At 41.1% G+C, this 26,344-nt stretch overlaps 1 protein-coding gene across 3 annotated transcripts in view; it reads right to left on the reverse strand.

Moving 5' to 3' along the window:
• Baz1a (bromodomain adjacent to zinc finger domain 1A) overlaps nucleotides 1–26,344 on the reverse strand; it is an 82,191-nt gene that overhangs the window by 18,592 nt on the left and 37,255 nt on the right. For 2 of the 3 annotated variants that reach the window (XM_060387503.1, XM_021655228.2), the window contains exons 8-21: nucleotides 26,193–26,292; nucleotides 25,254–25,420; nucleotides 23,620–23,715; nucleotides 22,127–22,265; nucleotides 20,725–20,871; nucleotides 15,615–15,710; nucleotides 15,269–15,493; nucleotides 14,670–14,835; nucleotides 13,938–14,045; nucleotides 9,898–10,022; nucleotides 7,576–8,175; nucleotides 3,578–3,741; nucleotides 2,283–2,434; nucleotides 282–430 (exon numbers count right to left, since the gene is read on the reverse strand). In XM_060387503.1, coding sequence (XP_060243486.1) covers nucleotides 282–430; nucleotides 2,283–2,434; nucleotides 3,578–3,741; nucleotides 7,576–8,175; nucleotides 9,898–10,022; nucleotides 13,938–14,045; nucleotides 14,670–14,835; nucleotides 15,269–15,493; nucleotides 15,615–15,710; nucleotides 20,725–20,871; nucleotides 22,127–22,265; nucleotides 23,620–23,715; nucleotides 25,254–25,420; nucleotides 26,193–26,292 — 2,434 coding nt within the window. The remainder of the gene's footprint in view (nucleotides 1–281; nucleotides 431–2,282; nucleotides 2,435–3,577; nucleotides 3,742–7,575; nucleotides 8,176–9,897; nucleotides 10,023–13,937; nucleotides 14,046–14,669; nucleotides 14,836–15,268; nucleotides 15,494–15,614; nucleotides 15,711–20,724; nucleotides 20,872–22,126; nucleotides 22,266–23,619; nucleotides 23,716–25,253; nucleotides 25,421–26,192; nucleotides 26,293–26,344) is intronic. The other variant, XM_060387504.1, reaches the window with a different exon arrangement.

A 26,344-nucleotide genomic window follows, 5' to 3' on the forward strand; every position in this document is an offset into this window, starting at 1 on the left:
GTAACCATGTAGTAAGATCTGGTGTACAGGCAGAATGTTGTATAAATAATAAATAAATCTTTGAAAAAAACATTCAGTAGAACAAATGTCTAAAATAAGCCAGGAAGCAGTATCTATGCATTACTTAAAATACATCTTACCTGAAAAGCTCATCTTGAAAAAAAAATTCGAGCTCTTTCTATGAGCTTATCAATTGCATTAGCACTCCTTAAAGTTCCAATAAGAGGTAATTTTAAATCATTTAAAATGTAGCTAGTATTCTGAAATAAGAACATACTCACCAAGTGGAGCTTTGAGGAAACGCCGTTCAATGCCCTGTTCTATCTGAAAGAGGGCCGTGGCCAGATAATGGACCACATTGCTCACAGACTGTGGTGTACTGGTGTTAGTGGAGATGGTACTTGGAGCCTCTGTTTTAATCCCCAATAGTCTATAATTAAAATAAAAACAGTTTATGATACTGAAAAATCACAAACAGGTGAAACTTGGACCTATTTATTATTCTTCTAAAAGTGTGAATGCACATGTGTGCCTGCTCTGTAAAGGTCAGAGGACAACCTCAGGTGCCAGCTGTTGCCTTCCACCTTCTTTGAGATAAAGTCTCTCGTTTCTTGCCACTGCAGATGGCAGGCTAGCTGGCCTTAACTCCCAGGGGTTCTGTCTCTGCCTCTCATCTTGCCCGGGAGAACACTGGGAGCATGTGCCTGGCTTTATGTGCGTTCTGCAGATTCTAAAACTTAGGTCCCCGCTTGTGTGGGAAGTACTTTATCCACTGTGCCATCTCCCCAGACCTCAAAGGTTTATCCACACCTATGTGAGAGAGGTCCCAGTCTCAAAGAGCTATTACAAGTGAACGGATAGCAGAGGTTCATCTAGGATAGAAGGGCACCTCGCCAAAAAGAGAAGGCTGAGCGGGGAAGGCTTCTGGGAAAGACTTCAGAGAAGGAAGTGTGACAGACCTGAAGGCCTGCAGATTTTGGGCAGTTTCTCACTATTGCTTTTGCTCCAACTGGTAGGTAAGCACCTTGTAACGCCCTTCCCCCTTACTAGATGTAAGCCTCCAGACTTAACACCTTCACCGTGTAATGCGATCACTTACAAAGCCTTTTCACATCTTCTTCCCCACAGGAAATGTCCTATAGTACTTTTTTTTAAACACCTGGGTCTCACTGTATAGCCTAGGGTATCCTTGGAGGCTTCTATATAGCTCTAGGTTGGTTCTGAATTCATAGTCCTGCGGCCTGTCCTCAAGTTTGGGGATCACTGGTGTGCACCGCCTACTCTGGCACTTCCTTCACTGTCATCATGTTCCTTCAAGACATGAAGCCTCCTATATATCACAGTTTCATGTTTCTCCAACACCCTCCTCTAGAGGAGAAACTGCTTAGAAGGATGTACCAGCCAGAAGGACCTAGCTGACACAGAAGTGGACTTTAGGGACGTGTCTTTTGGTTGCATCAAGTACAAAGTGAAGCCAGAGTGAAGTATAGAAAATGACCTAAAGGGAGAGTTATTAAGGATCTTTCTGTCTCTTCTCTTTCTCTCTCTTTGTGTGTATGTGTGCGTGTTATGCATTTCTGGGGGTCAAACCCAGCACCTCAGGTATGCTAGGCAAATGTCCCATAACTTAGCTAAATTCCAGCCCACCTCAGAATGTATTCATTTATTTAGTGACTGAACTTTTGTATGTCGTGTGGGTATGCATATACCACAGTGCACATACAGAAGTCAGAGGATAACTTTTGACAGTCACTTCTCTCCTTCCACCTTGTTGAGACAAGCTCCCTCTTGTTTTCTGGCCTGCTGTGTACTCAGGGCAGGCTGGCCTGTAAGTGTCTGGCCAATTCTTCTGTACCCATTTCTGTCTCCACACAGGAGGACTGGTTTTGCAGATACATGGCATGATTATCTTTAAATGGGTCCTGGGGTACAAACTCAGGTCATCAAGCTTATACTGTGAACAAGCACTTTTACCTGCCGTGCAAGTGAGGGGGACCACAGTTCAGACCCACATCAAGCGGTAGGCATGGCAGTGTGAGACAGGGAACTCCCTGCAGCTCACTGGCCAGCTACTTGGCTGAATTCATGAACTCCAGGCTCAGGCGAGGCCAGCTTTAGTGAAGGGTAAGGGATACCTGACTTCTATTCTCCATGCACATGCACCCACCCAATAATAACGGAATGAAACCAAACACACTTCCTAACAGACCCAAACAAAAGAAGCCAAAGACGAAGACCACAGCAGCAAGCTGGGCTGAGGATCACTGCAAAAGCCCTCTTACCTGTCTCTTACTATGACCCTTGCTGGTTCAATTTCTATCTCCTCTACCTCTTCATTCACAGTTTTAATTACTCCATTTTCCTTGTTTTCCTCATTTAACAGCTCATATTGTCCACTCTCTAAGGCTGATCTCCAGATGTTTCGATCTGTAACCTGTAACGAAATCCAAATTTACCCACCCTGAAGTACAGGGTACGTTACCCTTAACAGGTGTGTGTGCATAAGGTAAGATTAATTCATGTCCATTCTAGAACAGAGGAATCAAAAAGTTATCTAAAAAATACAGTTGCTGCACTCAGGAGGCGGAGGCAGGAGGAATGGCAGGCAAGCAGAGTTATATAAAAAAAATTACCTTAAAGCCCAAAATAAATAAGTAAATAAAAATAAAGTTACTCAATGACATAATGAAATTTATATAATATATAAATAAAATCTTTAGTACTTTGGTCTATTTTTAAAGATCATATTTTGCGTTTGTGGTCTTACCATGTAGCCCAAGCTAGCCTTGAACTCATGGTGATCCTTCTGTATCAATCTCTAAAATGCTGGGATTACAGGTATGAGCCATCTTGCACAACTTTATAATCAAATAGTAGCTTAGGCTTATCCTAGAGCTTGCTTTGTAGATCAGGCTGGCCTCAAATTCAGAGATTCAACTGCCTCAGCCTCCTGAGTGCTGGGACTAAAGGCATTTGCCACCATGTACAGCTATAAACAATTTTTTAAAAATTTTAAATTAAATTTAAGTCTATGTGTATGAGTATTTTATATGCATATAAGGCTATATACCATGTAAGTGTCGAATGCCTATGGCAGCCAAGAGAGTGTCAGATTGGGGTCAGAGGTACAGAAGGCCATGAGCTACCACTAGTTGAACCTGCATCCTCTCGAGGAGCATCCAATGCTCTTAAGCACTGAGCCATCTCCACAGCCCCTTTATAGATTTCAAGTTGGCCATAGTGAAAATGACAAATGATGGTAAAGGCACGAGCATAACATGTAATAGGCATGGCGGTGCAAGCCTGTACCTGTAACTCTAGCACTAAGATGGAGAATTCCAGGCAATCAGGGCTAGTATTAGTTCATGTCTCAAAGATAGAGAAACCAACAGCTGGAGATGGACTTCACTGGGGAAGTTCCTAGTATCTAGTGTGTGGTCCTATCAGTGGGGGTTGAGGGGACAACCAACCACCCAACCAACAAGACAAGCAGAGAAGGCAGGTCAAGCAAGATGAAAATATAAAACATTTAGGAATAGTTACACATACCAGCCAAGCTACAAATATGAGGACAAACCTTAATTGCTCCTAATGTCCCTTGATAGATTCTGTCTTCAATATCCAAAAGAAAGTCCCTGAGCCTGAGCTCCAGCTGCCTCTCTGCAGACATCGGTGCTGTGTCGCATGCACTGGAAGAGCGTCCCCGAGAAGAAACAGGCTTGCCATCAGCCTGAGGTTTATCTGAAAGAAGCATCAAGCATCTTTATGAACATTTTCTCCATAAAAACATCACATGAGCTGGACATGGTGGTGAGTGCCTTTAATCCTGGTACTCGGGAGGCAGAAGTAGCCTGGTCTACAAAGCAAGTCCAGGACAGCCAGGGCTGCACAGAGAAACCCTGTCTTGAAAGACCAAAAGCCAAAAACAACCAACCAAACAAAAAACCAAACAAAAAAAGCAACCAAACAAAAAAACATAACGAGATATGTTATGTCTCAACATTTTGAGATAGTTGACCTAAAAGAACCACAAATTCTCAGCAGTTACAACCATGAGAACATTACATGATTTTGAGATAATCAACATGAAAGCATCGTAAATCCTTAAGTTACAATCATAGATCTGGTAAAGGCCTTTGTCTTAGGGCTTCTATTGCTGTGCTATAACACCATGGCCAACAGCAACTTGCGAAGGAAAGAGTTTATTTCAGCTAACAACTCGCAGCTCATAGTCCATCACAGAAGAAGGGCAGGGCAGGAACTCAAGGGTCCTGGAGGCAGGAACTGAAGAGATCATGGAGGAGTGCTGCTTGCGGGCTTGCTCCTCATGCTTTGCTTAACCTCTTTTCTTATACCCTCCCCAGGACCACCCACTCAGACGTGGCACAGCCTCAGGCATGGCACAGACCACAGTAAGATGGGTCCTCCCACTTCCAATCATCATTTAAGAAGCCCTACTTCCCTACAGGCTTATCCCAAGGAGGCATTTTCTCAATTAAGAATCTTTCTTCCCAGATGACCTTTGCTTGTGTCAAGTTGACATAAAACCAGTCATCACAGCCTTGTATTCAGAACATACAAAGAACTCTTGCAACTCCATAAAAAGACAAACAATCCATTTATAGAAATGGACAAAAGATTTATATAGACATTTCTTTAAGGAAGATACAGCAATGGATCCTCTCCAGTGAGGCTTCATACTCCTTATGAAGGTGGCTAAAATGGAAAGTTAGATAATTTACAAAGAAATAAAATAGAACCTTCATACACCAAGGGTGGGAAAATAAATGTATATCTGCTTTGAAAAACAAACTAGCAGTCCCTTGAGTATTAAAGTTATTACATGATAAAGTGGTTTTATTCCTGGGTATATACTTAGCAAATGAAAACATCGACACAAAAACTTGTATGTAAATAGTTATAGCAGCATTTTCGTAATGGTTAAAACGTGGATGCAAACCAAATATCTATCCACAAATTGATAAATAAAATGTAGTATATGTACACAATGGAATATTATTTGGCCACAAAAAGTAATGAAGTTTTGAGAACATTAGAAGCTTTATACTTAGAATGTAGCCACAAAAGATGGATTTCATTCACAAGAAATGTCAGGAGTGCAGGGTGGTGGTTGTGACTCTTGCCTGTAATTCCACACTAAGGAGGCAGTTTGGTCTACAGAGTGATCCCAGGACAGCTATGGCTAGACTGAAAGCCTGTCTCAAAAAAACCCAAAAAAACAAAAAACAAAAAACAAAATGAATGAATGAATGAATGGATAAATAAATGAATATAAAAATTAAAAAGTTAAAAAGGAATGTGAGAGGAAACTTTCACAAAGCCCAAAAGACTTGTGGCTGTCCAAAGTTAGAGGCAGTGTGTGCTCTGACACTGTGCTGTATATGTAAACCGCCAACTGACTGTCCTGTCTCCACCTCCAGTCTTACTGCAAGAGTGGCATGACAGACTCACATCACCTCATCTGGCTTCTTATAGGTTCAGGGAATTGATCCCCAGCCATCAGGCTTACAAGATAAGCATTTTTAGCCTACTGAGCTAATTCCCTGGCCCCAAAAGATTAAGGCAACACAAATGTTTTGAGATGTACTGTGGGGATGATTGTCCATATTTGTGAATATACTGAAAACCACTGAATTGTATACTTTCAATTGGTGAGTGTCTGACCTGTTGAAAAAATATATAAAATAGTCTAACTTGAGGCCCACATCAGGAGAGGGTACCCACATCCAACACTGTTTGGATGGCCAGGAACTGGAAGCTGGATGGCCCACAGTCCTACGATGAAACCAAACACAACCATTCCCCCTCCCCCTCTTGGCCAAAAAAGACAATGAAATGATTTCTAGTGATATTCTGCTATCTCAGATGAATACCTAGCCCAATCACTATCAGAAAGGCTTTCCTCAGGTATAGTGGTACACACCTTTAATCCCAGCACTGGGGTGGTGGGGCTGGGGTACACAGAGGCAGGCAGATCAAAATAAACATCATCAACAAAAGAAAGTCTTCCTCCAGCAGCTGATTGGAGCAGATGCAGAGACCCAAGGGGGAGAAAGCGCAGGGGTTGAGGACAGCAGGAGAACATGGCCACAGAATCAACTATGCAAGGTTCACAGAGACTGAATAGAGACTGCATGGATCTGTGCTAGGTCCTCTACTATTTGTTGTGGTTTTTTAGCTTGAGGTTTTTTTGGGACTCTTAACAGGAGAGGGAATGGGGGCTGTCTCTTGCTCTTCTGCCTGCTCCTGGGACCCTTTTCTTCCTACTGAGCTGCCTAATGCAGCTTTGCTCTGCAGGTTTGTGCCTAGTCTTATTACAGCTTGTTATGCTGTGTTGATATCCCTGGGAGGCATGCTCTTTTCTGAAGGGAAATGATGGAGGAATGGATCTGGGGGAGAGGGAGGTGGGAGGGGAATAGAGAGGAGTGAAGGAAGGCGAAACCCATGATCAGAATGTTTTGTTGTTTTTGTTTTGATTTTTGAGACAGGGTTTCTCTGTGTAGCCTTGGATGTCCTGGACTCTGTATAGACCAGACTGGTCTCAAACTCAAAGAGATCTGCCTGCCTCTGTCTCTCTGGGTGCTGGGATTACAAGGCATGCACCAACATACTAGACAATGGTCGGGGTATATTGTATAAAAGAATAATACACAAAAAGGAAAAAAGAAAAAATATAAAACGTGTGACACAAATTTAAGCAGTTTTTCAAGACTCTTATTGCTGAAACTCATACCAAGAGATGCTTTTCTTTCTCTCATCTGCCATCAGTGAGTCAGCCTCCCAAAGTACTGCTCCCTGATCTGCCCTGGCAGCCACTTTTTATCTCCAGAGACCACTCATGCTTCTAGCTGGGACTCAGTCAAAACCTTAATCCCACTTACTGTAGTGTCTTCATAACTGCTGGCACCTAAGAGATAATGTAGGAGCTTAGTTAAAGGGTGTGCCAGTGAGGGAGTCTCTAGGCTCCAGTGATATGCTTGACAGAGACAGTCCCAGAGGGTGAAAGAACCACCTTGAATGAGGTGGCACCATCCAAATAGATGGAGGCCCAGGTGAAATAAAAGTGGGGAGGGAGATGAACCAGCCAGGGCAGGTCTTCTGTTTCCAAGTGACCACTGGGATGCTTGCCCACTCCTGCCAACGCCCAGCCTCATGCAGTTCCCCTCAAGTTGTTGTGTAGGTACAAGAAGCAAAGCTGAATGACACAACTAGTCAGTCCATTGTCAAGGAGACCTGCTCACACAGTGTAAAGTCCCTCACAATCCAGACAACACAGAGGCATTCTGAGAACCTTGTCTGTATGAACAAATATATGCCCACTGTCTAATTTGCAAACTAAGAGAAGGTCAGAATGAAAGCTAACATTTTAACACGTGTTAACAGCTCGAAATAGGTTTGATCCAGGCATGGTTTAATACTTTAATCCTAGTATTCGGGAGGCAGAGGCAGGAGGATCTCTGTGAGTTTAAGGCCATCCTGTTCTAAAGTGAGCTCTAGGACACAGAGATGTATAGAGAGACCCTGACTCAAAAAACAAAGCAAATAAAAAATTACCTGAAAAATGGAATTTCTCTTCAGAAAAGTGAGCCAGCTGTGCACATATTCTACTCTTCTCCTGCAACAAGGTTTCTTTTAAGGCACTTTCTCTGTGTCCTCTGGAATTGAGAGCTTCAATAAGCTGGTCCAGCTGTTCACAAGAACTGTAAAAGCACCACCGGTTTGGCTTATGCACTGGTTTTGGCAGCAGTATAGAATCGTCGAATGGACCTTGGTCAAGGCTGGAGGTAGATTCAGACATGAAGGACTCTTCAGTTTTAACTGATACCTGAGGATCATGAGACGGTGCATTGCTGTGAAATGATGATGGTCTAGGCAGCAGCATGTCTTCAGTGAGACCCGAAAAATCCTCTTCTATAAACAAGCCAGGAATAGAAGGGAAGATCCAGTACCGCCTGTACAAGCGGTCTCGCCCCAGAGGGAAGATATTGGTACAGGCAATGGCACTCTGGATTTTGTCTAGGAGCTCCCTCTCCTTCCGCTGGTGCTCCTGTCTCAGACTGTCTTCCTCATCGGCAGCCAGAGGCCCCTGTTTTACACAGTCGTTGATCTCTTCTTGCTTTATACATTGCTTAACTCCATTTTGTCCCGCTTTCCCTGTGTTGAAATAGGACTCATCATCATCATTATAGATAAAAATTTTTTTGGGTTTTGTTATTGATATTGTTTGAGACAGGGTCTCATTATGGACACCCAGTTACCCTGGAGCTCACAGAGATCCACCTGCCTTTAGTTCTTAAAGGCCTCTGCTATCATACTCAACCTCGTTATATTTTAAATTTAACTAAAGAATATGAGACACACCAGGCAGTGGTGGTGCACACCTTTAATCCCAGAATTTGGGAGGCAGAGGCAGGTAAGTTTCTGCATTTAAGGCCAGTCTAGTCTACCGAGTGAGTTCCAGGACAACCAAGGCTACACAGAAAAGCCCTGTCTCAAAAAATAATACAAAACAAAACAACAACAAAAAGAAAGAAATATGAGACACAAAGCTAACCGTGATTTATTGTATTATCCACTGAATTTGTTTTACTGCAACTGCATTTGAAGCTGGGGCCTTAACTGGCCAGGATTGGTGTTCTAAGAACAGGACTATCATGGGCCAGAGAGATGGTTCAGTGGTTAAGAGCACCGTCTGATCTTCCAAAGGACCTGGGTTCAATTTCCAGCACCCACATGGCAGCTCACAGCTATCTGTAACTCCAGTTCCAATGGATCTGACACACTTCACAGCAATGAACATAAAATAAAGTTGAATAAGTTACACACACATATAAAAGAAAGAACAGGACAACTAGATCTCTCTGGCATGCAGGGAACAAGCTGTGTGAAGACACAATGAAAGTTCTTTGTATGTAGGCTTGCACATTGCTTTAATACAGTAAAGAGTAAAAACTAGTAAAACCAGATGCAATAAAACTTGCTAGGGGCTGGAGAGGTGGCTTAGCAGTTAAGAGCACTGACTGCTCTTCCAGAGGTCCCAGGTTCAATTCCCAGCACCCACAGAGTTCACAGCAACTCCAGTTCCAGGAAACCCGGCACCCTCACACACACATGCACAAAGGCAAGACACCAATGCACATAAAACAAAACAAAAAAATAAATCTTTAAAAACTTGCTAACTAAAATCTGAAGTTACTCAGGAGGCAGAGGAAGGTGAGGCCAGCCTCGTCTACACAATGAGTTCCACACCTGTCTCAAACTAGCCCCACCACTTCCCCAGTGTGAAGTTTAGGAGGCAAAGATCCATGACTGGCACGGTGGGTCATGCCTATAATCCTAGCACTTGGGAGGAGGAGGAGGAGGACTTCAATTAAGGCCATCCTGGGCTACATAGCATGTTCAGTGTTTCAGATAAATTGCAAGAGGGAAAAGAAGAGTATGAAACTGACCTATGAAAGGGATAAAGAATATTGTCTCTCTTCTTTAAAGAATGACATATGAATAAAGAACTTTCATAAATACACCATGTCAGTTGTAATCCCTTTACTTAGGAGTACTTCAAGTTTGAGGCCTGCCTCAGCTACCAAGAAAGTTCCAGGCAAGTCTGGGCCATGTAGTGAGGCCTTGTCTTGATGCAGTGCAAACAAAACAATCCCCTAAATACAGTAATGTTTTCCACATCATTTTATAATTGGTCACTGTTTTTACAAGTCATCAAGGCAGATATTTAACGTACCGAAAAGACAAACATGGTGGCCTATACCCATAATCCCATCACTCAGAGGTAAAGGCAGGAAAGTCAGGAGTTCAAGGTCAGTCCTGAATCAAGACCTAGCCATGAAGTACAATCCTGCCATTAAGTGAGCCAACAGATACCTCTTCTGCTCCTCTTATGTGATCCTGGATCATCTTCATCTTCAGTGACCACATCAGGGTCCAGATCCTTCCGCTCTATTTCTTTGCTCTCAGTACTAGTATCAAAATCTTCTCTTCCTTCTTCCCTGAAAGGAAAAGAAATGATCTTAAAATCTTGAGAAAGTATAAGAGGAGTGATCCAAGATATGGATGAGGAAAAATACAGAGTTAAACCATACTTGGCTCTAAAAGCAATAAAGGAAAAGTGAGGAGCTTAGAGTTACTTTTGTGCATGTGTGTTTTGCCTGCATGTATATACAGGCACCAGGTATGCTATGCTCCTGGTGCCTGCGGAGGCCACAAGAGGGGTTTGGATCCCTTAGAACTGAAGCTACAGATGGTAGTGAGACAAGCGGCTGCTGGGAACTGAACCTGGGTCCTCTCTGCAAGAGCAGAGTGCTCTTAACTGCTGAGGTGGAAAGGTGACTTGAAAGCATGACTGACTGAAATGTAGGTGAGAAAGTGAATGGTGTAGAGAAGTCCCTCTAAAGGTTCAGGGGGCTGGTCATGGGGTGACAATGTCTGGGGGTAGGAAAGAAAAGATAGGGAGACAGCCTAGGCATGATGTCGCACCTGAAATCCCAGCACTCAGGGAGGCAGAGGCAGGAGGATCTCTGTGAGTTCGAGGCCAGCCTGGCCTACAGCGTGAGTCCAGGACAGCCAGGGCTACACACAGAAACCCTGTCTGGAAACAAACAAACAAACAAAAAGATAGGGAGACATACAGCAAGGGAAAGAAGCAGTCACACTTCAGATACAGTAAGTATGTGGGACGAACATAATCTATTCCATTATGCTGTTCAAATTTTAACTAAAATCATGTGAACTGCGGTGTCATGCCGTGTGCCCATGATTCCAGCACACCAGAGGCTAAGGCAGAGAGACTGCCTCAAATCTGACTGAGGTCAGCCTTGGCCTCATAGGGAGTATCAGGCCAGTAAAAAGCAAGACTCTCACATAAACAAACATACGATATCATTTTAGTTTCTACATCCAAAGTGAAGTCTGGCAGGCTCACATCTGCTGCAGGATATTTGATCCATTGTGAACCCCCAAATTGTGAACTGTAAAACCCTGTTTCTTGTTTAGTGTGATTGAGCCCCATAACACACTTTTAATCTGAGAACTTTCTGCTTATTATAAACAGGTGTAGTTCATCCATCTCTAGCACACACCTTTAATTCAAGAGCTTTCTGTACACAGGATTTAATAAAGTTAACCCTAGGTCAAGAGGCAGAGCAAGACACCAGCTGACAGGGATCAAAGAGTAGGAGGGACTTTGAGTTGAGGGGTATTTAGGACACAGTGTTGTAGAAGAAGCTTTTTGCTCTCTAGCTCTTGAGCTGTAGCTCTCTGGCTTTTTGGGCTTTGAGCTAGCAAGCCTTTGCCCTTGGGGTTTTGGCCTTTTCCTCTTGGGCTGTCAACTGAGCTAGTGAGCCTTTTGGGCTTTTTCCATCTGAGATGTGAGCTGAGAAGGAAGGTCAGCTGGGTGCTTTCTCTGCCTCTATGAGCTAGCAGGCTTTCACTCCAGCATCTGGCTCCTAAGTCTTCATTAGTAAATTAGAACAGTTGGGATTTTCGTTCTTATAATACCACACACATTTTTATGCATTGAGGAAACAGGGAAAAGGCAAAGGAGGGAGGCAGTATGAGTATAAAAAAATGAAGGAGCTGGTTCAGGGGGTAAAGGTGCTTGTTATGTAAGTGCAATGAGCTGAGTACAAGCCCCAGAATCCATGTAAGTCACACATTTAACAACAATACATTTAAATGTGTCGATGTATGCCTATAATTCTAGCGCTTGGCAAAGTTGAAGCAGGAGTCCCAGGCTAGCTAAGGCTTCATGAAACCCTGCCAAAAAGACAAAAATAGAGAAAAGTGAATTATTTACTCCATGCTTACTTTTCTTATTTGTTTGTTCAGACACATGAGCTGTATCTCACTTGTAGCTCAGGCTGACCTGGGCTCACAGCAACCATCCTTCTTCGGCCTCCAGAGTGAGATTACACATATAAGCCACCATGCCTGGCTTTGATATTTCTTTTTGAAAAGAAAAAACAAAAAAACTGAGAGGATGCTGGACTGTAGCAGTGGGAGATCACATGCTTAACACCTTCCAGAACCTGGGTTTAGTGCTCAGTCCAAAAAAAAAATAAAACCAACAATCTACATACTATGAATATCATGCCTTTAATCCCAGCACTCGGGAGGCAGATCTCTCTATCTTCAAGGGCAGCCTAGTCTATATAGTCCAGGACAGCCAGAACTATGTAGAAAGACCCAGTTACAAAAAAAAAAAAAAAAAAGAATAAACAAACTTCTTTTATTAAAAAAATTCACCATTTCGAAGCAAGTAACTTAGTGATGTTTTTAGCATATTAGCAAGATTGCATGGTTTGAATGAGAATGGCCACCATAAGCTCATATGTTTGAATGTCTAGTCTAGTCTGGTCTCTTTAGGAAAAGATGAGGAGGTGTAGCATTGTTAGAGTTGGTGTGTCACTGGGGGTGGCCTTTGAGGTTTCAAGAGACCAGCCAGCCACAGTTTTTTTCTCTTTAGAGATGAGCAAGACATATACCTATTTGTTTATACTTTCATCAATTGATGAACATTTAGCTTGTTACTTTTTACAATTTACCAATTACTGTAAGGAATAATACCAATCTAGTTGTGGTGGTATGTACCTTATACTCTTAAGATTTGGAAAACAGAGGTAGGAAGACTCATGTTTGAGGCTATACTGGTATATGAAAAGGATGGCAGAAATCAACCTTCCAGTTTAAGCCCCGTTTCTCTGTAAGGCTCAGAGGCACTGTGAAACACTGTACCTATGTGGGTGGTGGCTGTGGAGGGGAGAAGGAAATAAACTATTTAGGCAAAAAAATTTCACTGGTTAAAAATAACTCATTGAGAAATTTGCAGGCAAATTGAGGGAACTAGAAGAGAACATCCTGAGTGAGGTAACCCAGAAACAGAAAGACAGGCATGGTATACATTGACTAGTAAGTGGATATTAGCTGTATAATATAGGACAGCCATCTACAGACCTTAAGAAGCTAAACACTAAGGAGGACCCTAGGGAGGATGCTTAAATCTCATTCAGAATGGCAAACAGAATAGACACCTGAAGCAGTGGAAGAGAGGAATCAGATGGGAGTATACTATATAGGGTTTTCTGAAAGGCTCCAACCAGCAGGGGATTGAAGCAGATGCTGAGACTCAGGGCCAAACTTTGGGCAGAGCACAGCGAGTCTTATGGTGGAAGAGAAGGGCAGGAATAGAGGGACATGGAGGGGACAGGAGCCCCACAGGAGACCAACAAAACTAAAAAATCTGAGCCTAGGGGGTCCTGCAGAGACTGATGCACCAATGGAGGACCATGCATGGAGAGGACGTTGACCCCCTGCTCAGGTATGGCCAATTGGCAGCTCAGTCTCCATATGGATCTGAGTGAGGGGAGCAGGAGCTGCCTCTATCATGAGCTCAGCTGACTGCTCTCTGATCACTCGCCCCTGATGATGCAGCCTTGCCAGGGCACAGAGGAAGAGGATCCAGGCAGTCCTGCTGAGACTTAAGAAGCTATGGGCAGATGGCAATAGTGGAGAACGCCCCCTTTCAGTGGACCAGGGGAAGGGGATGAGGGGAAGAGGAAGGGAGGGTGAGACTGGGGGAGTTGAGGGAGGGGGCTTCAATCAGGATATATAATGAATAAATTGTGAAGAAAAAAATAAGTAAAAACCATTGAAAGCTTTTGGAAAGTTACCATTTACAACATGAAAACTTTAAGAGAAAATGAGTTATTTTCAAAGGTTAGGCTAAAAAATTAACACATGTATACTTGATTAAATACATGTAAATTTCATAGGCTTTTAAGTATAATTATAGAAAATTATTTTTTAAACTCTGGGATTTTTTAAGTTTCAGATGTCTTTTATTTTTATTATTTATGTATATGAGGTGAATAAATAAAGCCAAATAAGGACTGAAGTTCAAACCATACCCTAGATCTGCAGCTGAATTTCGCTGCTCATCCTCTTTCAGTTTTTCTTGTTTCTCTTTCATTTTCTGTTCTTGTTCCTTAAGTTTTTCTTCCTTCCTTCTACGTATTCTGAAAGTCAAATAAAAGAGTACAGTTCATCTGACACAAAGATGCTTTTCACTTAGTATCTTTCCTTTATCAAGCTATAGAAAGAACTCAGAATGTTGTTAAAAACTCAGAATGTACGTTGGGGAATCCTACCACACGCTCTTTAGACTGATACTCAGACCCAGGACCACGCATGGAGATAACCTAGAACCCCTGCACAGATGTAGCCCATGGCAGCTCAGAATCCAAGTGGGTTCCCTAGTACTAGGAACAGGGACTGTCTCTGATGTGAATGCAGTGGCTGGCTCTTTGATCACCAACCCGAGGGGCGATCAGCCTTACCAGACCACAAAGGAAGACAATGCAGCCAGTCCTAATGAGACCTGATAGGCTGGGGTCAGATGGAAGGGGAGGAGGTCCTCCCCTATCAATGGACTGGGGAAGGGGTATGGGAGGAGAAAAGGGAGGAAGGGTGGGATTGGGAAGGGATGAGGGAGGGGGCTACAGCTGGGATACAAAGTGAATAAATTATAATTAATAAAAATAAATAAATTAAAAAAGAAATCCCCAACATGAGCACAAGGTGGCACTGTGTCGGCAACACAAGCTTTAATATTGCTATTAAGCAGCGTGAGTGCTGCTTACCTAGCAGCGGTGGCTTCTCTCTCTTTCCGGTGTTGTTCTGCTTTGAGCTCTCGGAACTCCTGCTTGGCCTGTCGTAGTACATCAACATAATCTTCAATGAAATCTCTAGTAGAAACTAGGGTCAGTAGCTTCCCACAGAGAGCATGAAGTATCTTCATTTTTTCTCCTGCCAAAATGGATAATTTCTGTGTTATCAATGAGAAAAAAAGGAACAGTGTTTGACAATTTGTAACTCAATGACAAAATGCCTAATAAAGAACAAATGAGTAGCAGACATAGTGGCACATTTGTTTAATGCCAGCATTTGGGAGGCCAAGGCAGGCAGATCTTTGTGAGTTTAAGGCCAGCTTGGTCTACATAGTGAGTTTCAGGACATCCAGAGACATAGTGAGGCCCTGCCTTAAAACAAACAAACAAACAAACAAACAAACCAAAACCAATCAACCAAGCAGCTCTACCATCAATAATAAGCCACTTTTTCTTATTTTCTTTAACAACTGATTCTTCATCTGGAGTTTGTCAGCTTGTTACTTTTCTGGATAAAAGAGATGGATGGGTAGGAAATAAACAGGTTAGAAAAATTCCAATGTGCAGTTTACCTGGTGTCAAATCATATACAGAAGTGCTGGACAGTTTTTTCACCAGACTGGGATTGCTTAATCGTAGCTCCATGCAGGCATCATCTGTAGCATCGAATCCTCCTCTTTTCTGGTACCGGTACTTTGCATTTGCTGATGTTACATCAGCACCTGAAGCTAAGATGTGCAGTCTTAGGATTTCAGAAAGAGTGCAGCTATCAAGATCCAAGCTTTTCAAACTGCAGCCTATATTGTTAAAAATGAAACAGTCATTTTAAAAATAGACAATAAATACTCAGCAATGTATGTACCTTTATAAATTAAAATAAAATGCCAAACAACAACAAGAAATAAAGCCCACACATACCCTGGTGTAACTGTGGCCATGCAGCGGCCAAGGATGCAACTGCAGACAGTGCAGATTTTGTGGGGTCTGCGTCCTCATCCAAAGCCTCTGTTAGATCTTTAAGGAGATAAATACTTTATTCTAGTGCAGGAATACTTGGGAAGAATGCCCTTTTAAAACGATGAACGAAACAGCTTAATGTTCAGGGACCTCAGAAGGACCAACACCCAGCACAGCGTTATTCACATTCTCTTGGTCTCCACCAAAGCAACAGATCCTAGAACACAGACTTTACACTAACATTTCCTTACAGAGCACACAAAAAAATTCCAAATTACCAGCAAGATGCCATTTTTTTCAAAAAAATGGCAAAATGCATTTTAGAATTAAATCACTCATTTAGTATAACCTTAGAAAGTCTATTTTGAAAGTTGAGTAAAGATACCCAATCTTATAAACATCTCAAGATTGAATCATGACACAACATAGGTTGTAATTATCTCAAAATTGGCCCCCCAAATTGCCAACCTTTAAAGCCAGCATTGTTATCAATTATTTATACTTTTCATTAAAATTTCTTCACTTTCAAAATTTTTCAATCTAAAAACCATGGGGAATATTTCTCTTTATTTTCTCAAAGAATTGCTTTAGCTTTGAAAACCATTAGTGACAGTAGAACAAAACAGCGAATCTACTGGTACAAATATATAAGCATCATGTAAACAACAGAGATGAAAACTCAAGTGCCAACCGTACCCCTTATGCTTGCCAGAAACAAAAACCAAACAAACCAACTTGCTGCTGTATTACAAATGTTTACAAGTTACTCTAAGCAACAGGTCATGTTCTGGTTTTAGTACTGCCAGTAACTAGTATACATCCTTTAGACAAATCAATTAATTTGGGCTTTATTTTTCTTAAAAGGGTTTGTCTAGATAAGCAATTTGTAGGTTCTTCAAATATTTATTAGCAACTCAATATAAGAGAAGCATTTAAAGTGGGTAGAAGGTGAGGATCCTGTCCATCCATCTTGTCACCTCTCCTGCACTGCCATCAAGGATCTCAGGCTAGTCTGGGTTTGAGCTTCCATAATGTTCTAACATGTGATTCAGTTGGTAAAATTTCCAGGTTGACAAAATGAACCTCAAAGAATGAAGTGAGTAACTTTTCAAAGAAAAAGGCAACTCTGGGGTCAAGTCTGATCACAATTACTGATGACGTTAGGATATCAAGTGTACACAGGACCACACAGAAGTTAACCTGATTAAATTTAGTACAAATGCGTAGGTCACACACCAGACCTAACTCAAGTGACAGACAATATATTTTTCCTACCAGGCAAATACTAAACCTAAAACTTCACATTTTTCAATTTACATATAAAGCCACAACCAATACTAATTCTGATAAGCACTATGATTACCCACACTGCTAGACACAGCCATACCACTGTGCTAGATCTCTTCCTCAGTAGACATTATCGTGTCCAACCTCTACCATCTGGAGGAAAGCATCATTTCAGAACAAAGGCCACAGAGGGCCTAAGAAATGAACCATTAACAGAATGATTGTTTTTACTGTATTATATAAAATGACATGTTAAAATATATTCTTTTACATTAAAAATTACATTTGTGTGTTTACCTTAGTGTATGTCTGTGTACCATGTATAAGCAGGTGCTGAAGAAGGCCAAAAGAGGGTGTCAGATCCTCTGGAACAGGAGCTACAGTTGTGTCTATGTGGGTGCTATGATTCAGACCAGGGTCCTCTGCAAAAGCAGCCTGTGCTCTTAGCTGCTGAGCCATCTCTCCAGCTCAAAATATGTATTCTTAAACTGCATTATCTACCATATGGCACTTAAATTCCAAGTACATCTTTAGAATTTGCTCAGTATTCCTTCTTTCAAGAGAGTATGGCTCAACTGTATCCAGTATAACTGTATGAAAGTTATATATATATTAATTTTTTTGTTTTCTTTTGTTACAGGGTCTCTCTATATAATCCCAGCGCTGAGCTATATAGACCAGGCCAGCCTCAAACTCACAGAGATCCTCCTGTCTCTGCCTCCCTCATTATTATTGCAGGTGCCGAGATTAAAAGTGTGCTCCACCAAGCCTGGCTTTATTAGATCATTTTAATGTATAAAGAGGTACATACAATTCCAACACTCAGTAATGACATCCCAGAAAAAAGCTTAAAATTGTTCTATTTAAGGAGATGCTCTAAAACTAAAGACAGGAAACTGGTTATGGTAAAACATGATTGTGATCCCAGCAACTTAGAAAGCACTTGGAGTAAAGAGGCAGGAGTTCAAGACTTCGGTGTGGTGGTGCACACCTTTAATCTCAATGCTCAGGGAGGCAGAGGCAGGTGGATCTCTTTGAGTTTGATCTACAAAGCTAGTCCAGGCAGCCAAGGCTAAAAAGAGAAACCCTGTCTCGAAAAACAAAACAAACAAACAAACAAAATTATATATGGTAGGTAAGAAGACAGATGACTAGCTTTTTAACTTTGTTGCCTAATTTGAGATAAAGATAGCATCACATCACATCACATCACATCACATCACATCACATCACATCACATCACATAGGGTTATAGTCCAGACTGTCTAAATTTGTAGCCTATAACCTCCTTATTAGCCATGTTTCTTTTAGCTAAATTTCTGTTTCTTTGAATGAAAAACAGAACCAGTCAAAGTGGAAGTTAAACAAAACAAAAGCCCCTTATTAGGAAGCCCACTTGGAGACTAATTCTACGGGCTACATCTGAGCTGAGGTTTTTAGGTCCTCTCCATGCATTGTCCTTGGCTGGGGTATCAGTCTCTGCAGGGAGAGGACCTAAAACCCCAGCCCATAGACTCAGTCTCCAAGTGGTTCCCTAGTAAGGGGAGCAGGGACTGTCTCTGACATGAACTCAGTGGCTGGCTCTATGATCACCTCCCCCTAGGGGTGCAGCCTTGCCAGGCTACACAGGAAGACAATGCAACTAGTCCTGATGAGACTTGATAGACTAGGATCAAATAGAAGGGGAGGAAGACCTCACCTATCAGTGGACTAGGGGAGGGGCATAAGGGGAGAAGAGGGAGAAAGTGTGGGATCAAGAGGAGATAAGGGAGAGGGACACAGTTGGGATACAAATTGAGTAAGTTGTAATAAATGATAATAAAAAATAATAAATAATAAAATTAAAAAAAAATCAATCCTATCATTTCCAGGAAGATTGTAAAAAACTTTTCTGTTATTGAGATGGGAGGAAAAAAATAAAGTTACTTTTGGGGTAGCCGCCATCAGTGAACTTGACAGCAAAGTGGGAGCTGGGGGAAAAATGCCATGCTTTGTTTTCCAATTTCTAACATTCATATTTACAAAGAGAACACTAAACCCTTTATTTTGTAGCAAGCACTTTACAGGGATCAACTCTGTATTTCTATATTTGAGATTGTTCTAATAGGAACAAAGATTTAGAAAGTACAGATCAAGCAAATCCTGAATATAAAAAACTGGTAATTCAAACACCAACAGCTTTCTAATTTTTGTCTTTTTATTAAATGATTTTCTCACACAAGTTCCTTCTCATTCTTTGAAAAAAAAATCATTGTACTTATCACATGCATGTGTGTGCTTGTGTGAGCAGGCACACATGTAGAGGTCAGAGGACAAGTCCTTCAGATGTTGGTTCTATGAATACCTAAGCTATCTTGCTGGACTCACTTTTCTTTTTGTACTAGAACTTCTAAAATGTTTTAAATATTTTAAAATGTTTTAAACCCATCTGTTTTAAATATGGAATTAAACACAACTTATGTCTTGTGTTAAGGTCGTAACTTTACCAATAACTCTAGAATGTTACTGGCTAACACAACACAATGGCTATATAAATACTTCCATTTGATTGTCTTAATTATCTAAAATGAAAATGGGACAGTCACATTGCTAAAACGACCTTGATATGGAACCTATGGTATTAGCACATAAGCTGGAGAATACATTTCACTTCAACTCAGACCAAAGCTCTGCAGACTTATCAGTATCTCAATTCAGGAACCAGGCATAGAGCTCAAACTGTCTAGGGCTAAAAACTGGCAGACTGGAGAAGTCCCATCTTTGTGAATGAACAATCTGCTGTTAAGACACCTCCCAGCATGATTTTCTTATTGAGATTTTTACATAACAGACTAAAGCATTACTTAGTCAAACACATCAATAACATACAAAATGTTCAACACTTCCTCTGACTACAGGGGGTAAACAGTGAGCATGTCATTTTGAGAAGTCTCATGTGTCTTAGGCTGGACTTGAATTGGGTGTATTGCTGAGGATGACCCTGATGATCTTTCTGCCTCTGCCTCCCAAGTGTTGGAGACATGGTATGCCCTTCCATGGCCAGTTTTATGAGGTGCTGGGGAACGAAGCCAGGGCTCTCTGTGTGCAGGTAAGCATGTCCACACACAGCTGTTCAGAAGTAGAGACAGTTTATGAAGAAAGTGAAAGGAAAGGCACATCTGAGGATGGAAGTAGACTAGTTGGCTGGACCAAGTCCAGCGGCTCAAAAGACTCATGAACATATTTTCAGAAGCTCTTCAAAGGTTCCTCCAAAAATTTTTTGCTGTGTTAACATATTAACTACTGACCTTGGATATTTAAGAGCTTAGAATTTAAAGAACAAAATTTCTAGATCAAACTATCAAGATAAAAAAAATTTCTAAATGTTAGTGTAAAAGGTGTCAAATCTACAATAAATCAGCAATAGAATTTGAGCTGAAGATAGCAATAAGAGGTTTTTAAGCTTTTCCAATGAAGGGCAGAGGAAAAAGGCTATTTAGCAGAATGTCTTGGCATTTCAGATACCAGCCAGTGAGATGTTTCAAAGTAACAAGGGAAAATGCAAAGATATAAAAGAAAGACAACTCAGGAGAAATGTCTCACAGGCTGTCAGAAAAAGGTCATACCAACGTTAAGTTTCCCCAGACAACTGGCAATACGTTATTAGCATAACATACTTAGCATCAGATAAACGGAATACCTCTATTTTCTAACTGCAAAAGAAAAGGTAGTGTAAAAATAATCATCAAAAACCAGTTTTACTACAAAGCTGCTAGTTCAATCACCAATGATGTTGAACTCTGACCTTTGGTGTCAGCATCAGTTATCTGCTCTTTGGCTACTTCCTCCTCTTCTTCAGCCATCGCCTGGAAGATTGCAGTCAGGAAGAAAAAAAGCAATTCACACAGTGGGCCTTCACTGTCATTTCCTACAAGAGCTTCCTCTAACACTTCTGTGGATAAAACGTTTAAAAGGAATTTAAACTTCTGTCATGACTGAGGAAACAACTCCATTGGAAAATAACAAACATTCAATCAACATCAGCCTGTGTAAGTGTCTGTTTATGAAAGTAGATCCACATATTATCTAAACCAAAATAAATTATGATTTCAACACAGCAAAAAAAAAAAAAAAAGTCAAAGTCAGTGCACAAAGGAAGTCTAAATAGCTTCACTGGACCAATAAATATAATATCTAAATTTAAAGCTGAGGCACAAATTTAGGTACATTTAAAAACATACAACTTTAGACAGATGTGGTGACATATGCCAATTCCTAAAGTTCAGAGGCAGAGTCAGGATTGCCACAGATGAAGGCAGATTGTTGGACCAGTCTACATAGCAAGTTCCGGGTCAGAAAGAGCTATATAGTAACACCCTTTTCTCAAATAAATAAGAGACATAAATTGGTTATTATTGTCCCAGTGCTCTTGAGTGTTATGTGGGATGTTGTTTACCAAACAGTGCACAGGAGAGATATATCATGTTTTAATCCTAACATTGTGTAGGTGTTAAATGTTTCTTTTCTAATTTATTTTACCTAAATAGCATTGTTTAGATGCTCTTGGTTCATAAAGCATAGCACTTCATGCCTTAAACCTAGCCCATAAGGAGAAACTGAAGAATCTGAAAGCACTGTTGGTCAATGAACTCTTTATCTTATTAAAATAAAAATGACAGTGCAAATCTGTATTGGAGGCTTTCTATAAGTACCTTAAAATTTATTGAATAAAAATTTAAAATTTGATTCAAATTCCTCCTCACATTGGACTCTATTATAAAGGTTTATACAAAGTTTGTAAACACACAGGTAAATTACAAGTGGAAAATATTTGTCTGTAAACCCTTACACCCTGTTCCTCACTCAAGCAGGTCTACTCTCCAGCCCTTGAGTCCTAGGTCTGTAACTGTTCTTGTGAGTGCACAGAGGTAAGGATGTACAAGTTCCAAGCCTAACAGTCACAGTTTCTGTTTCCTGTGGGAGGTCACGTGAAGAGCATGTGGTGAAAAAGCATCTCCAACAACTAGCCAATCAAGCCTTCGTATGATCGCAGATCTAGCCACTCTTTGGGTGCACTCATACAGGAGACTCCAAAGAGAAAAGTTATGTTGACAGACCCTACAGAACTGTGAGAGATCACTTGCTTTTTAAAGCCTCTAAATGTCAGAGTAAACTGTCCCACAGCAACAGGTAACTTGAGTACTTGCCTAGGGTTACGCCCTCTGGAAACTCATCTTGAAGATCAAAAAGTTCCCCGAATGCATTAAGGAACTCCAAAACCATCAGAGCATCACCAAAGACTTCAGGAGGTAGTCTAGTTTTCACTGGTGTGGGTTCTGGAAGTTCCTGCAAGGTTAAGCAGTCCATGAATATCTGAATGAAGAGCAGGAAAGCTGCAGGAGCACACCCTAACGTATTCTTAACTAGTAAACTGTCCCAGGTTCCAGTACCTTAGGAACTGATTCAGTTTTATTAAACCACAGTCCATAGAAACAAACTATGAAGAAAAGGCATTTCCTTTACCAAAGAAGACAGGCTGAAGTGCATTTCTGACTTAATCTCCTATTCAAAGATCTTCTATCAAGCTCAAATTCTAAAATTGTTTGTATTTTCAATGTGAACCTTATAGAACAGGGGATAATTGACTGCTTACTGATTTAGAAATGGCTCTGAGCAACAGAACCAAAAAAATCTAGGCCCAGGAGTCTTTTTCTGAGACTGATATTCCAACATAGAACACCTGCACAGATGTAGCCCATGGCAGCTCAGTATCCAAGTGGGTTCCCCAGTAAGGGGAACAGGGTCTGTCTCTGACATGAACTCAGTGGCTGGCTCTTTGATTGCCTCTCCCTGACGGGGGGAGCAGCCTTACCAGGCCACAGAGGAAGATAGCCAGTCCTGATGAGACCTGATAGGCTAGGGTCAGATGGAAGGGGAGGAAGACCTCCCCTATCAGTGGACTTGGGGAGGGGAATGGGTGGAGAAAAGGGAGGGAAGGCGGGATTGGGAGGGGAAGACAGAGGGGGCTACAACTGGGATACAAAGTGAATCAATTGTAATAAAAAAAATGGCTCTGTATAAATTTAAATGAATGAGTAAGGTTTAGATATCTTCACATTATTTCCGGAAATAAGCAAAATCCTTACTCTCTTACCCCAAATAAATGTAAATGCATGTCTGACTACAGCTGTTATTCTAAGTCAGGTATCACAAAGAAAGATCAATTATTTCAGCAGAATAACCACCACTACAGTAACAATGCAACCCCGGAAAGCTAAGAAACACGCTTATAATATTTTCCTCATATAACACGAGGAAAATGTGCTCCTATCAAGAAATAAACATTTCACCTGCATGTCTACTACAGGCTTCCAATCTCAGGGCCCAGAAGAGTGATGCAGGTGAGTGGAAGCTTCAGGCTGCCTGGACTACAGAGTGAGGCCTAACTCACTGCCCACCCTACCCCACCCCACCTCCCCCAAAAAGGAAAAAAATAAGCCAACCAAAAATAAAAAATAAAAAGAAATATATATTTTAGACCAGGCTGGCCTTGAACTCAAGAGATCCATCTACCTGTCTCTGACTACCAATTGCCGGATTAAATAAATGAATGTGTCACCATGTCCAGCCCAACCATTTTATCAGCAAAACCATGTAGGCCAAATGAAACACAACTGTGTCAAACACTGCATGCTCATACCTTAAGGTCATCACATTCCATATCTTCTCTGGGTTTACTCCACTGCTTTAAGTATTCCATATATTTTCGCTTTTCTTCACGTAATTTCTCTCTTTCCTAACAAAGGGTAATAAAATTTTTTAGAAGAAATAAATGTATTAGTTAATATCAACATCAGCACAAAATTGTTAATAAACACTGGAGCTGAGCAGTTCAGCTAGGAGAGTGCTTGCCCAATAGTCAAGAATCCTGGGTTTGATCCTCAAGACCATATAAACTGAGGCCTGGCGGCATACACTTGTAATTCCAGTACCTGGAAGTTGCTGCCAAGAATTCAAGATCATCCTTGGCTACAGAACAAATGTGGGTCCAGCCTAAGTTATATGAGACTGTGTCTCAATTAAATACAAACAAAAATTCCCCAGAACTGGAGTTCCATGAAGATAGTTGTAAGCTGCCATGTGGGTGCTGGGAATCAAACCTGGGTTCTCTGGGAAAGTGGCCAGCATCCCCATCCACTGAACCATCTCTCCAGCCCTATGTTTTTTTGTTTGTTTGTTTGTTTTTTAAGGCCAAGAATGAAGACTAGAAACAAGCAAATCAAAGTGTTATTATTAATATTATTTTTTTGTGTATGGTGTATGTATGTAAAAGGAGGGAGGCAGAGATCAGTATCAGTGTCTTCCTCTATCACTTTCTACCTTGTAATAAAAAAAAAACATGTGTATGTGCCTGCTTCTCTATGTAATATATCACATGTGTGCAGTGTCCACAGACCAGAGCATCAGATCCCCTAAAACTAGAGTTAAAGATGGCTATGAGTTGCACAATGTGGGTGATAGGAACCAAGATCAAGTCCTCTGTAAAAACAGCAAGGGTTCTGGGTACCCAGCTCTAGGGAGGCCAGGGCAAGCACATCTCTGTGAGTTGGAGGCCAGCCTACATAGTGTGTTTCAGGACAGCCAAGGCTACACAGAGAAACCCTGTCTCGGGGGGAGGGGGGAAGTATAGGGCTGGAGAAATGGCTCAAGAGTTAAGACGACTGGCTGTTTCTCCAGAGGACATGGGCTCAGTTCCCAGAACCCACATGGCAGCTCACAACTGAATGCCAACAGCAGTTCCAGGGGATCCAACAGCCTCACACAGACACACATACAAGGCAAAACACTAATGCACATAAAAAACCAGCAAGTGCTCTCAACTATTGATCCGTCTCTCTAGCCCACTGGATGTTTTGCCGGTGTGTCTGTCTGTGCAGCACATACATGCCTGACACCTGTGAGGACAGAAGAGGATGAGAGGCCCTGGAGCTGGAGTTATGGTTGTGAGCTGCCATGTGGGTGCTAAGAACTGAACACAAGTCCTCTGAAGCGCAGCCAGTGCTCTTACCCATTGAGCCACATCTCCAGCATTTTAAATTTGTGACGTGTAAAAGTACACAAATATGTTGAACCTTAAAATAATTAATACATTTTCTGAAGCAAAAAAGAGATAAGCTAATTTTTTATCAATATTTTATGTACAGACTCAGAAATATGAATGAAAATGGTAAAAGCATTTAATTTAAAGAATTAGCCATGCATTTAAATATGTAAATTTATATTATATTTATATTATATGTAAGAATTACTGCTAATGTATACTCAAGCAAGTACCTTTTCTCTTTCTATTTTAAGTCTCTCTTTTTCTTCTTTTTTCTTTAGTCGCTCTTCTTCTACAATTTTCTTCAATTCTTCCCTCTTTTTCTCTTTATCTTCCTTTTCTCTTTTTCTTGCTTCCAAAGCATCTGCTTTTTCTCGTTTTAGTTTAGCCTTTTCAAAAGCTATGAGGAAGGTCAAATTTAAAATTGTAATACAGACAAAAACAGACATTCAGCTTTTTTTTTTTAATCTAACAAAAGACACTCTTAATAATTTAGGTTAAATGAGATTAGCAGAGATTCAAGTTCTTGAGGAGCTAGCAGGTAACTGATTAACCAGTAAGCTACCCACAACAGAACAAACATATCCTGCCTTTGAAAGTAAAGATACTAAAACATACACACAATCTACTTGTTAAGATACAGGATCACTTCTGGGCAGTGTTGGCTCATGCCTTTAATTCCAGCACTCAGGAGGAAGAGATAGGCAGATTTCTATGAGTTCGAGGCCAGCCTGATCTACATAGAGAGTTCCAGGACAGAATGACTACATGGAGAATCCATGTTCCGAGGAAAAAAGATATAGACTCACACCCCTCTCAAACCATGTGAATGAGTCTAGACTCCACATGTGAACTAGATTCAGATGCACTCAAACTAGGAGGCAGTGTCAGTAAAGGCCATGTAACCTAGATAGTGGACTCTCTGAATACAAGTTCAGTTCAATCTAGCACTGGGCAGTCTCCTAGGGAATGACGATACATATATATATATATGTCACTTGGAAGAGATAAGTTCCATTCAGAAAAAAAAATGGCAGTTATCTGTGGGAAGAGGGTTTAGATTTCTACAAATAGAAAAATAGGTATATCATTCAGAAATATTCCTCACTTGGTCCCAGAGAAATATTCTTTCTTATCATTAAACAGAGTTTGGAGAGAACGTTAAAACTCACCTAGTGCCTTCATTTCTTCTTGTTTCAAAAGCTTATCTCTCTCTTTAATAGCTTTGCTCCGGCATCCTGCAATAGCCTGTTTACTAGCCATGCTGTCCTCCTAAAAAAACATAAACCAAGAAACTAAAGTGAACTAAAGTGGGAAATCACAA

This window comes from Meriones unguiculatus, chromosome 7 (genome assembly GCF_030254825.1).
Source record: "Meriones unguiculatus strain TT.TT164.6M chromosome 7, Bangor_MerUng_6.1, whole genome shotgun sequence".
NCBI classification, from domain to species: Eukaryota; Metazoa; Chordata; class Mammalia; order Rodentia; family Muridae; genus Meriones; species Meriones unguiculatus.